The 15,910-nt window shown below is 40.4% G+C and overlaps 1 protein-coding gene across 2 annotated transcripts in view; it reads right to left on the reverse strand.

Moving 5' to 3' along the window:
* GTF2A1L (general transcription factor IIA subunit 1 like) overlaps nt 1-14,476 on the reverse strand; it is a 93,761-nt gene extending 79,285 nt beyond the window's left edge. For both annotated transcript variants that reach the window (XM_060187701.1, XM_007531611.2), the window contains exons 1-3: nt 14,443-14,476; nt 7,989-8,090; nt 7,649-7,772 (exon numbers count right to left, since the gene is read on the reverse strand). In XM_060187701.1, coding sequence (XP_060043684.1) covers nt 7,649-7,772; nt 7,989-8,090; nt 14,443-14,463 — 247 coding nt within the window. In that variant the 5' untranslated portion in view covers nt 14,464-14,476. The remainder of the gene's footprint in view (nt 1-7,648; nt 7,773-7,988; nt 8,091-14,442) is intronic.
* Nucleotides 14,477-15,910: the final 1,434 nt, after the last annotated feature.

Consider the following 15,910-nt stretch of genomic DNA (forward strand, 5'->3'; position numbering starts at 1 on the left):
AAAATAAAATTAAAAAGAATAAAGAATTGGCCAAGGGGCTGGTTAGCTAACTCATGTGGTAGGCTTCCTGCCTTGCCATGCTTAAGATCCCCACATACCCCCATGACATACAGCCATCGTAACAAAACTAAGACAGCGGGAGCCGACGGTAGTACAGCGGGTTAAGCGCACATGGCATAAAGCGCAAGGACCGGCGTGAGGATCCTGATTCAAGCCCCCAGCTCCCCACCTGCAAGGGAGTCGCTTCACAGGCAGTGAAGCAGGTCTGCAGGTATCTATCTTTCTCTCCCCCTCTGTCTTCCCCTCCTCTCTCCATTTCTCTGTCCTATCCAACAACGATGACATCAACAATAACTACAACAACAATAAAAACAAAGGCAACAAAAGGAAATAAATAAATAAATAAAAAGTAAAACAGCGCTCAAATATAGCACACAAATCTCTTGGGATTCCTAAAATTCTTGTGTTCCTAAGTTTAAAAATATTGTTATGGGGGCCGGGCAATAGTGCAGTGGGTTAAGCACACGTGATGCAAAGTGCAAGGACCTGAGTAAGGATCCCACCTGCAGGAGAGTCACTTCACAGGTGGTGAAGCAGGTCTGTAGGTGTCTATTTTCCTCTACTCCTCTGTCTCCCCCCCTCCATTTTTCTGTCCTATTCAACAACTACATCAATAGCAACAACAATAACTACAACAATAAAACAAGAGCAACAAAAGGGAAAACAAATAAAAAATATCAAAAAATATAAATACATATATATATAATGTTATAAGGAGCTCGACAGTGGCACAAGTGGTTGAGCACACATTACAATGAGTTAGGACCCTGGCTCAAGCCCCACCTAACCCAAAAGGGAGAACTTTTACCACGGTAAAGTAGTGTTACAGGTCTCTCTCACCCTTCATCTTCCCTTCCCAACTCTATTTCTGATCTAACAAATAAATAACTGAAATTTAAAAAATCTATTTATGATACTTACAAATATATAACATTTGCATTTCTCATTAAATAACTATTCTATTTGATTGTTATGTGCACTAATGGTGCAAAGCAATGATGAATAAAACTAATGGCAACTTTGTATTAAGGCAATAGCACCAAAACTACTCAATTGTACAAGACAAACCCATCTTTCTTAAGAGTTTCCTTGGCTGGGGAACATCTCATTTAATCAGCAGAAATGGGGCCTCAGTCCAGACCCCAAGCACAGTATGTGCCAAAGTTGAGTTATACTCTGGCATCTCTCATGCTCACTCCCACAAAAATATAAGGAAATAAATAAATTTCACTGGTGTATCCACAAGTTTAATTTTTATTAAATTTCAGCCCCAAAGTACACTTTCCTTAATACTCGTTGTGATGAAATGGGAAAAACACAAAGCATTTCTGTGTGGAAGAATGTACAAGGAAAAAGTACCATGCTGTTCAAGTTGGGACATGACCTTGTTTCTTCTTCTTTTTTCAAGAAATACCATTTTACTTGAAACAGTAAGTGACAGAGACTATAATTATTCAGACTTAGATATTTGGCAAACATATTTTAAATGTGCATAACTTCAAGGAAAACAAATCAATAGTGTTTGTTTGGCAATGATAAAATTCAAGCTTTCAAGCAAAGATCAGAAATTTAGAAACTTTATATCCAAAACTCTGAGCTGAACAATTCTGAAAAATAAAAACTCTTTTCTGAAGAGATATCTGGTGATAGTAAGGATTTTCTAAATCCTTTGTAATGAGAATGTGTCAACCACACAACACAGATTAGTTTCCATATGATTAAAGCATGTTAAGAAATTTAGTTATTAAAAATGTAGGACATATTGTGAAGTTTACATTAAAAAAAGTCCAGCGAGGGTCCAGGTGGTGGTGCATCTGTTTCAAAGCACACATTACCCTGCACAAGAACCTGGGTTCAAGTCCCTGGTTCCTATCTGCAGGAGAGAAGCTTCACAAGTGGTAAAACAGTACTGCAAGTCTCTCTCTCTCTCTCTCTCTCTCTCTCTGTCTCTCATATCTTCTCCTGACCTCTCAATTTGTCTCTATTCAAAATAAATAAATATTTTTTTTAAATACAATGATATGGTTTCAGATTCCACTTGGCAACTAGCCACTATAACACGTGTTAAGTTTTAGTATGGTATCAAACCATGCTATTAAAATACTGACAATTTTCTAGCTATTTATCTGCAGGAGGTTAGATTTTCTTCATATACTACAGCTAAAACAACATATCACGACAGATTGAATTAAGAAACAGATATCAAGATCCAGCTATCTTATATTATGTCAGACAATATTAACAATGTTTTAGTAATATTAATAAATAATTATTTAAATTAATATTAACAATATTTGCCAGGAGTCTGTCTGAAAGAGAGAGAGAGAAAAAAAAAAAAGAAGAATCCACCAGAAGTGGTGGAATCATGTAAAAACAAAATCCCAAGTCAAAAAAGGGGGTGGGGGATGAAGAACCGGAGAGCTATGCTCTGGGTAGGGCAAGTGTCCTGCCACGCATACAGCCTAGCTTCAAGTCCTAGCACCACACAAAAGGCACTAGGGGACTGGACAATTCTCTGGTGGTGTAATGCCTTTCTCTGCCTGCCTCTTTCAGAATAAAAAAGTAGCCCAGAGTGGTGAAATTCCACATGGGCAAGACCTTGCTCCTAGGTAAATAAACAGGGAGTGGAGAAAAATGGAAAGAAGGGAGGGAGGGAAAAGGGAGATATTTAAGGTCAAGTTTCAAAGTATAAAGGGCTTCTGTGACCCCAAAACACAAGCAAGTTTTAAACATAGGACAGGGCCTGGTGAAACATGCATGTTACCTTGTGCAAGGACCTAGGTTCAAGCCCAGGTCAACACCTGTGGCAAGGAAGCTCCACAAGTAGTGGAGCAGTGTTGTTTATCTCTCCAACCAACCACACCCATCAAAGAAAAAGAAGAAAAGAATAATGGCTGCAAGGAGTGGTGGAGACATTATGCTGGCATGGAGCCTCAGTGACAGCCCTGGTGGCAAAAAGGAAGGGAGAAGTGAAGGAATGACATACAACACACACACAAACACACAGAGAGAGAGAGAGACAGAGAGAGAGAGAGAGAATTTATTCCACTATAAATTACACTTTGAGTTGTAATCAAGAGACAAAGCATACAGAAGTAAGCTAGATTACGTTGTTTTAATCAGATGTTTTAAAACATACAAGTGAGAACACATATATTGGGATTTAAGAAGCAAAGCAAGGAAAAAGAAAGGATGAAATATTAGCAACCCTTTTATCTATATCACCAGATCAGGAGACAGACACTAAAAGGAGGGAAGGGGATGTAAAAAGCTGAAGGCTCACTGCCCTCCAGTGGAAAGAAATGGCACTTTGGTGGTAGGTGATATGCTAACTCAAAACTTGAAAACATGAGAAACTATACTCTTAAAACATCTAGTCTTATAAAATTTCCTCCATAGAAAAATTATCCTTAAAAAGCATAAGGCTTGCCTACCCCACTAGGAAAAGATAGAAACAGTCTAGGATATGGATTGACATGTCAATGTTCACATAGAGGGGAGAAGCAATTACAGAAGCCAGAAGTCCTTCCCTCTGTACCCCAAAAAGATTTGTTCTCCATACTCCCAGAGGGAGAAATGTAAGGGAAAGATGACCTGAAGGCTCTAGACCCCAATTTCACTGGGACCCAAAACATTTGTCACCAGGAATCTTTGGTTTTATACCATCACTGAAAAGGAAGCAAATCTGGAAAACACCAGAGGAAACCAGGTACTGTTTTGCTTATCTGACAGAGAAGAGAGAAAAGGAAAGACACTTAGAAGTAGTAATAAGTGTAGGTGTGACTTGGGAAGTGAAGGCAGGGCCGTAGAAAAAAATGGGCAAAAAATACAGATATAGAAATATAGAGATATAAAGTCAACCTTATCTGTGACCTTGGGAGAACTATTGCAGTTTCCACTGGAGGAGGACGGGTACACAGAACTCTCATGGTGGGAACAGTGCAGAATTATACCCCTACTATTGTCTTGTAAATCACTATTAAGTCATTAATACAAAGACACACAAACACACACACACACACACACACAAACACACACACCACCCACCACCCCTGGCAAAATAGTTCACTAGGGTTGTGTGCTGCTTTGCCATCGGCACAACCCAGGTTTGAGCTCAACCCCATACAGAAGGAAGCTTTAGTGCTGTGGCCTCTTCTACTCTCTGCCTCAATCTAAAATAACAGAAGTTCTCTCCCTCTCTCTCTCTCTGCCTCAATCTAAAATAACAAAAGTACACACACACTCTCTCTCTCTTTCTCTCTCCCTCCCTCTCCCTCTCTCCTCTCTCCCTCTCTCCTCCCTCCCTCTCTCCCTCCTCCCTCCTTTCTCCCTCCTCCCTCCTCCCTCCCTCTCTCCCTCCTCCTTCCTTCCTCCCTCCTCCCTCCTCTCTCCCTCCTCCCTCCTCTCTCCCTCCTCCCTCCTCTCTCCCTCCTCTCTCCCTTTCCCCCTCCTCTCCCTCTCCCCCTCCTCTCTCTCCCTCTCCCCCTCCCCCCTCCTCTCTCTCTCTCTCTCAGCTAGAGTATTGGACTACCAAGCATGAAGTCCTCAACCCCTGGCATCATGTGTACTAAGGTGTTGCTCTGGTTCTTCCTCTCTATCCTCTCTCCTTCTATCCTCTACCCTGTTCCTTCTATCCTCCTTCTCTCTGTCTTATTAATAAACATATCTTTAGATATAATTGGGAAATACCTCAATTTTGATACTAGTTTACTTCAATAATCTTATACTAGGATATGAAAAAAAGAAATAAAGTCTATAGCGTATTTTTAAAGGATACAAGTACTTCTTCTTAAACCACTTCATTATAAATGATGTAGAAGAGAATAAGGAGAAAAGCTGTCTTGTTTAAATTTCTATTATTCTATCTTCTAAGACAGAATAAGAATAGAATGCTACGTAAAAGTCAACTAGATATCAATGTATTAGTTGCAAGACTATCCTATGATTTAAATCATTGATAATATTACCATCTTGCAGCAAGATCAAGTATTGCAATTTTCTGTGACAATGAACCTGAAGTGTTGACTATGCTTTTGATAAAGTCAGCATCTTACTCCTCCACATTCACTGCCCTCCAAGTCACTTCTCAGTAAAAAGCCTCTAAATTCTCTAACACCATTTTTAAAACAGAAAATTTAAATTAGTTTTATTTTAAAAAATAAGTATAAAAAGTTGTCTCAATAAAACTTAATGTTAAAAGCAAAACCATATCAGGCCTAGCCCTCTAACAGATCCCTCTCTCCACCATCACTGCTCATGACCATCAGGAATATCACCTATTTCTACTTTATGATTCCTATTTATTAAACATTTTGTCCTGCTTTCCATCTTACTGCCTTTCAGTCACCAAGTTCTAGATGCTACTACGATTCCATCCTGGCTTCCCTGGGTCACCAATGCGTCCTGGAACCTCACCTCCCAGAGCCCTAACCCACTAGGGAAAGATAGAAACAGGTGGGGTATGTATTCACCTGCCAATGTCCATGTCCAGTGGAGAAGCAATTACAGAAGCCACAACTCCCACCATCTGCACCCCAAAAAAGAATTTTTGGTCCACACTCCCAGAGGGGTAAGTAATAGGGGAAGTAAACCAGAGGGCTCTGTACCCCCATTCCACTAGAACTCAAAGTATTTGTCACCAAAAATCTTGTTTTTATACCATCACTAAAAGGCAAGTGAACCTAGGAAACACCAGAGGAATCCAGGCACTATTTCACTTATCTGAGAGAGAATATGGGTAAAAGGAAAGACACCTAGAAGTAATAATAGGTGCAGGAGTGACTTAGAAAGGAGGTGAAGGCAGGACTGCTGAAAAATGGGAGTAAAATATATATACATAGATATAGATAGCTATAGAATCAGCCTATATCAGTGACCCTGAGAGAATTACTGCAGTTTCCAGTGGAGGGGATGGGGACACAGAACTCTGGTGGTGCGAAGTGTATGGAATTATACCCCTATTATCTTATAATTATGTAAATCAATGTTAGATCACTAATAAAGATAAATAAAAAGGAGGGAGAAATCATATCCAAAAGCCCTTTAACTACTGAAAAATATTCCAGTTATTTTAGTAGTATCATAAAGTAAATTTAGTCATTAAAATTAGAATGGTTCTCTTTTTTTTTCAGGTTTTTTTTTAATGTATTTATTTATAAAATGGAAACACTGACAAGACCATAGGATAAGAGGGGTACAATTCCCACCACCAGAGCTCCGTATCCCATTCCCTCCCGATAGCTTTCCTATTCAACTCCATGGGAGTATGGACCGAGGGTTATTATGGGGTGCAGAAAGTGGATAATTCTTAGAGTAAAATTATACTTTATAAGCATACTATCAGGTAAATGCTATATTTTCTAATTTAACATTCACTTTTCATTTCTGAAAGCTAACACTGTTGTCATAGTTAAATTCTCATTCTGTAGGAATAGTCCCATATTTTCTCTTTATCTTGGCCCACATGATTTTCACGAGTATTTCCACATCTGCAATAAACAATCCAGTTATGACAATCCAATAAAAAAAATCTACTCTCCCTTCTTGAAGAATTGTTGATTTTCAGCTAAGCCTATAAAATGTGTGTGTGTGTGTGTGTGTCTGTCTGTCTGTCTGTGTGTGTGTGTGTCTGTCTGTGTGGACAGGCATACATATCAATATTCAAACATGAAAACAGCATAAAAATAATAATCAGGGGAGAAAAATAGAAAATGAAAGCTAGAAAGATGTAAAAGTACTGCATTCTTTTATTAGCCACTCTTTTTCAGTTTAAATTGGCATACATAATTCTGGACAAATAGTTCCCTTAAAAACAGAGGACCAGATTTAGTAAGTCTAAGTATAAAGATAAAATGTATATGGGGGCAGTGTAGCACCTGGCTGAACACACACATTACAGTGCATAAGGGCCTGAGTTCAAACCTGGCTCCCCATCTATGGGGGGCGGGAGAAAGCTTCACGAGTGGTAAAGCAGATCTGCAGGTGTTTTTCTCTCCCTCTCTCTCAATCCCCTCTCAATTTCTATCTGTGCTATCTAATTTCTAAAAGGGAGGGGAGACTAAAGGTGTAAGGTAAATTTCTAGCCATCATAGTACACATATGAAACAATGAGATAGCCTGAGCAGTCACCACTGAGTTACAGACTCCCTATTTTGCTTCTAGTACATATTCAAATTACATACAAAAAGCAAGAGAGAGAAAGAATATAGGAATATGCAAGCACCCACCTTTCTTTCTGCTACTTCAGCAATGGTGACTCTATTATTGTTGAATAGACCTAGTCAAATACTCTGAAATAACCAACGGGGTCCCCCTAATAACTTACAAGCTACAGAACTTACTCCTCTGAAGTAAGGTTGTGTCATTCTTTTTGGGTATCAGAGGTTGAAAAAAGAAACTAGTTTGGATGACTATTTGAGGAGGGGGTAAAAATCAATAATTATATAGGTGTCAGTTGACTGTATTTAACAGTCAAGGTTTTGAAGTTAAGCCCTCTCACCTGAAGAGTATTACCTTATCTAATTAAATATCACCACCAAGTAAGATTTCATACTAACTTAAATAGTACTAGTTTACTAACTATACCTACCTGTTGATGATTGCAATGTTTGCTGCAAGCCATGTGGAAACTGAAGGGTGAACAAAGGAGAATGGACGCTGTTTCTGAAGAAGTCTTCTGTTGCTTTAGACTGCAAAACCTTTGTTTCCCAGAGCTAAAGAAAAAAATATATATAGATTTGCTTTTTAACAACAAAAACTATTAGGATATTTATTTCTATTTTTGTCTTTTTAAAAAATGTTAGCTGACAACACAGTGAGTGGGTTAATCCCAAACTAAAATATGTTAACACTATAATTCATCAACGGTTAAGCTGGGGATAAAGCAGCAAAAAAGCAGAGAAAAAAAAAAACTTGTATTGTCTACAAACCTGCTTTAAGTCTTTTAAGACTTGGTCCTCTATACCTTCTTCCGCAAATAAGTCCCGCACTCCTTCAATTACATCTTCAATTACAGATCTGTAGAGCTGAGGCTACAAAAAAGCAATTATTAAAAGGCTTGAGTGTCCCAAAAGATATGTAGTATATACTTGATAATCTTATAAAGAAAAAAAAACACCATAAGAATTTTTACCTAACAGGATGCAACCAGACTTCCCTAGACAGACAACCCCACCAATGTGTCTTGGAGCTCTGCTTCCCCAGTACCCTTCCCCACTAGGGAAAGAGAGACAGGCTGGAGTATGGATCGACCTGTCAACGCCCATGTTCAGCAGGGAAGAAAATACAGACCTTCAACCTTCTGCATCCCACAATGATCTTGGGTCCATACTCCCAGAGGGTTAAAGAATAGAAAAGCTATCAGGGGAGGGGATGAGATACAGAGATCTGGTGGTGGGAACTGTGTGAAGTTGTTCCCCTCTTATCCTATGGTTTTGTCAATATTTCCTTTTTATAAATAATTTTTAAAAAATGACATGTCAGAAAAAAATTTTTTTTTACTACGTGGGTCCAGAAGGCTGTGCAGTGGACAAAGTGTTGAACTTTCAAGCATGAGGTTCCAGGTTTGATGCCCAGCATCCTATGTGCCAGAGCAGTCTGGCATACTATCTTTCTCATTAATAAATAAGATTTTAAAAATAATTTTCACTAAGTACTCCTCTTTCCAGTACAGTCTAATCTTTCCATAAACCATGTTAGTTTCAGATCTTTAATATTAGCCTACTTGTAAGTCTGAGTTAGAGGGCAGAGCGTAATGGTCATGCAAGACTTTCATGCCTGAGGCTCTGAGGTCCCAGGTTCAATTCCCTAGAATGTTATGGGGTTCTCAGGTAGTGAGGCAGACACACTTAGGCTTTACTGTAGGAAGCACTGTTTATTATCCTGGCAAACCCAGCTGGACTCGTGTCCATAAAGATTGGACCCCACCCCATGCATACCAGTGCTGACCCTTTAATACAGTTATCAGCTTTCCCACAGTAACTCATAGCAACAAGCTTAACAGGTTACTCTTTTGTGTATAAAGAGAGCACACCTTATTTGGGTTATCAGCAGACTCTTGAACAGAAGTAGCAAATTCTAAGGCTATGGACCAAGGCCACTGGGTGACAGCTGGAGAAAGCCCTATTTATGCTGGGAGGAGGAGGCCGATCTCAGCCAACTGCATTTTTCTTTCACTTCTGCACCCCATAATGACCCTGGGTCGATGCTCCCAGAGGGATAAAGAACCGGAAAGCTTCCAATGGAGGGGATGGAATACAGAACTCTAGTCATGGGAATTGTGTGGAATTGTACCCTCTTATCCTATGGTCTTGTCAATGATTAAAATTTAAATTTAAATTGATTAAATCAATTTAAAAAAAAAAGTTAATCCTTGCTTGCTACAGTAAGCCAGATGCAATGCTCTGGTATGTCACCTTGTCTGTCTGTCTCTGTCTCTCTGCATCTCTCATTAAAAAATTAAATCTTTTAAAATTTAAAAATCTGAGCTACAGGGCTAGGAAAAAAATATAAATAATCTCAAAGATGGGGCGGGGGGAGTCTGGATGTCGGCTAACCCAACAAAATGCCCCTATTACAATGCACCTTTGGATTCAAATCTAGGGTTCCCACCTGCAGAGGGAAAACTTTACAATTACTAGAGCAGGAAGAATTGAGCTGTGCAGGCACCAAGCTCAAATAATAACACTAGTCTCACACACACACAACACACACACACTAATATGTGGATACCATTATGTTTGGTTTTTTACCTTTGTTTTCTTTAGATAGAAGCAGAGACATGGGGGAGGGAAGGGAGATAGCACCAAAGTTTCCTTCAAAGCAGTGGGAGCTGGGCTTGAACCTGAGTTATACACATGGCAAAGCAGCACACTATCCAAGCGAACTATTTCATGGACTACTGCTGTGCTACTTGGCTTTTGCATCAGTATCTGATCTCCTTGTTCCTTTAAAAAGGAAAATTCATGTACGGCAGATAGAAATGAAGAATCTGGGAGTCGAGTGGTAGCACAGCGGGTTAAGCACACATGGTGCAAAGCACAAGGACCAGCTTAAGGATTCCAGTTCGAACCCCTGGCTCCCCACCTGCAGGGGAATCCCTTCACAGGCGGTGAAGCAGGTCTGCAGGTGTCTATCTTTCTCTCCCCCTGTCTTCCCCTCCTCTCTCCAGTTCTCTCCGTCCTATCCAACAACGACAACATCAATAACAACAGTAATAACCATAACAATAAAACAACAAGGGCAACAAAAGGGAATAAATATTTTTTAAAATCATAAAAAAAAAGAAATGAAGAATCTGAACTACTTACCAAAATGTCAGTAAATTCCAAGTCCAAAGACTTAATAAAGCATTTAAAATAATGGAAACCAAGTCCATTCTATTTACAAAATACACAGTCAAAAAAAATAACCAATTTATTCTAAACTAAGCAAAAATACAATAGCACCAAAATGAATTTCCTTACAGAAATTAAGATAATGAATAAAGCTGATTTTTCCATTTTAATCTACATATCAGAGACTACATAATAACTTAAAATAGTTTTTAATAAAATTCCATGACAATATTAAGCAGATTTCTACCCAGACTAAACATTGGTTACATTTACAGAAAAAAAGACCTAGGTGCCAGGTAGTGGTGTAACTGGTGAAGCACATTAAGTCATGTCCACAAGAACCCAGATTCAAGCTCCCAGTTCGCACCAATAGAGGAGAATCTTCACCAGTGGTGGAGGAACACTGCAAGTGGCCAAATGTTTCTCTCTCCCTCACCCCACCTGTGTATATTAAAAAAGAAGAAGAATAGATGGCCTCTGGAAGTGGAAGGTTCGTACTGTGGGCATGGAGCCCCAATGATAGCTCTGGCAAAAATAAAGGAAGATAGGGCGGAAGGGAGGGAGGAAGAAAAGAAAAAGGAGGAAGAAAGTGAAAGAGAAAAAAGAGTAGGAGAGAAAGGAACAAAGATGAGGGTGGAAGGAGAAAAGAGAGGAAGGGAAACAGGCCTATAGCTAATAAACTCAGTCCTTCAAAACTATGTAAATCGTGGTCCACACTCACCCCATTTCAAAATGGTAATGCCAAGTTTACAAACAATACTGACCGCCTAGTGGAGTGAGTAACAAAAGAAGAATTTAGCTGAGTTGCTCATATTTCAAATTGTGTAATCATGCAAACTGAAAATTGTGGCATTCTTAGACTGCTGTTTCTGATAACCTAAAAAACATTCTAAACATTCTTGCCAACAGTAACTAGATTTTAAACTAATCCTTCCAAAGAAGCAGGGTAAGCCTATGAATAGACCAATCAGTAACACTTAAATAATACTTTATTCGCAAGCATATCCGTTAAGATTAAGTGCCCTTAGATTAGTTTCTTCTCAAACTGTTTGCTCTGATAAAGGCATGCTAAATTGATGCTTCATTGTTAATCCCAGCTAGTGCAATCACTTTTAAAGCCAGAGGGCACATTTAACACTAGAGAGGGAAACAGGAAAACGAAGAAAGAAAAAGAAAAAACTCACAGGGCTAATAGCACCTTTGAGATCTGCCTCCAGTGAGCAGCAGTAGCAGGCAAAATAGCCCATTAGAGCACAACTGGTAAAGTAGGCACTGAGCATAGGTCCTCATCTAGGATTACAACTCAAGGTCTTCCTGCTTTCCCTGTTATCTTTGCCAACACAATGATTCAGGAAACTCATCTTCACCCTCCTCTATTTAAAGTCTCAAACAGGGCAGAGGTGACAACACCAGCCTACAGTAAAGGACACTCCTGCCTGAGAAGGGAGGTCCCAAATTCAATCCTGTGCACCACCAGCACCACCATAAACCAGAGCTAAGCAAGGCTCTGGTAAATATTAATTAATAAATTAGTTAATTAATTAAAAATAATAATGAAATCACACACATATCCCCCTCCTTAAGAGTTCACCATCAGACAAAATGGCACTTAGTAAACCTACATTCTTCCATAAGTAGTCAACACATTAACATCAGAAAAAGAGGTAGATTAAAAGTGTAGCTCTCAGGAGTCCCAGTGGTAGCACAGCGGATGGCATGAAGTGCAAGGACTGTCTAAAGATCTGGTTTCGAGCCCCAGGTGCCCCACCTGCAGGGGAGTCACTTCACAGGCAGTGAAGCAGGTCTGCAGGTGTCTGTCTTTTGCTCCCACTCTGTATCTTCCACCCTCTCTCCATTTCTCTCTTTCCTATCCAACAACAATAACAACAATAATAACTACAACAACAATAAAAAACAACATGGGCAACAAAAGGGAAAATAAATATAAATAATTCTAAAAAAAATTTAAAAAGAAAGTGTAGCTCTCATAAGTGAGTCATTTTATGCCTCATATGCATACAGAGGAAACATTATAAAATAACAAATCTGGATAGCACATGGCCTGTCTGCTAGGATGGACTGAAAATAAAAATGAATTCTTGATATTCTTTTTTTTCTTTAAAGTTCAGGGGTAAATAAGAGCACACGCTACCCACTTAGACTGTCACTTCTCAACGTGAGATACAGGCACTTCTTCACAGCAATGTGATTTTTTGTAATCCAATTATACAATTAAACACACCTTAGGGCAGGAAGCTGAAGGTGAGCTCTGACAACACACGTGACAGATAACATCGCCTGTTATGTTCAGGTAAATAACACAACTTGGTATCTTCAAAAATTAAGAATTTGGGGAGTCGGGCGGTAGCACAGCGAGTTAAGTGCACTTGGCGAGAAGCGCAAGGACCGGCGTGAGGATCCCAGTTCGAGTCCCCGGCTTCCCACCTGCAGGGAAATCGCTTCACAGGCAGTAAATCAGGTCTGAGGAGTCTTTCTCTCCCTCTCTCTGTCTTCCCCTCCTCTTTCCATTTCTCTCTGTCCTATCCAACAACGACGACATCAACAACAATAATAACTACAACAATAAAAAAGAGCAACAAAAAGGAAATAAATATTTTTTAAAAAATTAAGACCTTCCTTCCACCTTCTGCAACCCACAATGACCCTGGGTCCATGCTCCCAGAGGGATAGAGAGTGGGAAAGCTATAGGGGAGGGGATGGGATATGGAGATTGGGTGGTGGGAATTGTGTGGAGTTGTACCCCTTCTACCCTATGGTTTTGTTAATTTATCCTTTCTTAAATAAAAAATAAATTTAAAAAAAAGGGATAAAGCAGGGCCATCGGAAAAATGGGCAAATGTATAAATATAGAGAGTTATAGAAATAATAGTCAACCCACATCTGTGATCTTGGAAGAACTAATGCAGTTTCCAGTGGAGGGAGTGGGGACATAGAACTCTGGTGGTGGGACAGATGTGGAATTATACACCTATTATTTTATCATCTTGTAAATATTAAGTCACTAATAAAAATTTTAAAAGAAAAAAATTAAGAATTTGAGTACACGGGGCCCTTGGCTATGGCGCACCTGGTTGAGCGCACATATTACAGTGCTCAATGACCCAGGTTCAAGTCCCTAGTCCCCATCTGAAGGGGGTAAGCTTCAAAAGTGGTGAAACAGGTCCGCAGGTGTTTGTCTTTCTCCCTATCTCTCCATTCCTCTCATTTCTGGCTATCTCTATCCAATAAAGAAAAATTATTTAATTTACATAATTTAAAAAAGAGGGGCCTGGGTGGTGGCGCAACTGATTGCACGTGTTACAACGTACAAGGACCCGGGTTCCAGCCCCCACCACCACAGGCAAGGGGAAAGCTCTGAAAGTGGTGAATTAGTGTTACAGGTGTCTGTCTCTCCTATTTTTAATTACTTTTATTTATCTGTTGGATAGAGACGGTCAGAAAGGAGAAAGAGGTAGAGAGGGGCCACATGCAGCGCTGCTTCACCACTCGCAAAGCTTTCCTCCTGCAGGTGGGGACCGGAGACTCAAACCTGGGTCCTTGCACACTGTAACATGTATGCTCAACCAGGTGCGCCACCTGCCAGCCCTGTCACTCGTCTTCTCTTATCTCCTCCTTCCCTCTCCATTTCTGACTGTATCCGGTAAATAAAGATTTTTTTAATTAAAAAAAGAGAGTACCTCTCTCCTTTAGAGAAATAAAATAATTTGAGTACAAGCAAGCACAGGGATTTTGCTAAACACCCAGGACTCGAAGTCATAGCTCCAAGCTTCTTCCGAAGCCCCGCCTGGGCCACTTCTGGGTGAGACCCGCAGGGCAGAGGCAGGGAGCACTCGCTCTTCCGGGGAGGCCGGGCCCAACTTCTGGCCTGAGCTACTGGCCTCCTTAAGGTCCCTAACCAACCGGAAGACTAAACTTCCAAGATCCCGGGGGAGAGGTTTTCTCTAATCTACTACTCAGCTTCTAGCACCCAGAACCAGCTCTCTCCCTCAAGAGACCACAAATGGAATAGTTGGGCTGCTCCTCTTACCACAGGGTTGATACACGCCATGACGACGGCTCCAGCGTCTGACCCACTGCGCCTGCGCAGCAGCCGCTCTGACACCTCCCAACACGTTTTCAACGTCGGGCTCACGTTGCACGTGCGCAGCAACGTAAGGACATCGTGGGGGGCAGAGCTGGGAAGGGGTGAAAAGTTCACTCACTGAGCTGATTGGCCAACTGGAGACAATGCTTAGGGCAGAAGAGAAGGAAGCCAGTAAGGGCCAAAAGGCCTGCTAAAGCCAATGGTTAAATTCAAATACCAGTTTGGGGCCATTCACATGACCCCTGAAGAGCCTTGATGTTTTTCAATCTAGAAAATAAAGACTAAAGGGCTGCAAAGACAGCATAATGGTTCTGCAAAAAAAATTTGTAAGGTTTCAAGGCCCCAGATTCTGTCCCCAGCACCACCATCAGTCAGAGCTGAGCAGGGCTATGGTTAAAAACAAAGAGTTGCTCAGAGGGTTATGCGCAGGTGGTGCAAAGTGCAAGGGGGCTTAGGAAGAAGCTTGGAGCTATGACTTCGAGTCCTGGGTGTAAATCTTGGAAGAACTAATGCAGTTTCCAGTGGAGGGAGTAGGGACATAGAACTCTGGTGGTGGGACAGATGTGGAATTATACACCTATTATTTTATCATCTTGTAAATATTAAGTCACTAATAAAAATTTTAAAAGAAAAAAATTAAGAATTTGAGTACACGCGGCCCTGGCTATGGCGCACCTGGTTGAGCGCACATATTACAGTGCTCAATGACCCAGGTTCAAGTCCCTAGTCCCCACCTGAAGGGGGTAAGCTTCAAAAGTGGTGAAACAGGTCCGCAGGTGTTTGTCTTTCTCCCTATCTCTCCATTCCTCTCATTTCTGGCTATCTCTATCCAATAAAGAAAAATTATTTAATTTACATAATTTAAAAAAGAGGGGCCTGGGTGGTGGCGCAACTGATTGCACGTGTTACAACGTACAAGGACCCGGGTTCCAGCCCCCGACCACCACAGGCAAGGGGAAAGCTCTGAAAGTGGTGAATTAGTGTTACAAATCCACTGCTCCTGGAGGCCATTTTTCCCATTTTTGTTGCCCTTGTTGTTATTATTGTTGTTATTGCTGTTGTTGTTGGATAGGACAGGGAGAAATCGAGAGAGGAGGGGAAGACAGAAAGGGGAAGAGAGAGAGACCTATAAACCTGCTTCACCACTTGTGAAATGACAGAAAGCAAATATTTTTATATAACAATATTTAGTAATTCTTTGGTCATGGGTGCAGTGTGGAACTATATCCTATAATCTAATCTTCTAAACCATGATTATTAAGTCATTAATAGAAAAATAATTTAAAATGTAGTGATTATTTCGCTACCTGGCAATTTATCACTGACCTACTCAAAGTGACTTATCTTTAACTCAAAACAGAAAAGCTAAAAATACTTATTGATTCCTACGGATATTTTCAAATCCAATTTA

This window comes from Erinaceus europaeus, chromosome 3 (assembly GCF_950295315.1).
Source record: "Erinaceus europaeus chromosome 3, mEriEur2.1, whole genome shotgun sequence".
In the NCBI taxonomy this organism is placed as follows: domain Eukaryota; kingdom Metazoa; phylum Chordata; class Mammalia; order Eulipotyphla; family Erinaceidae; genus Erinaceus; species Erinaceus europaeus.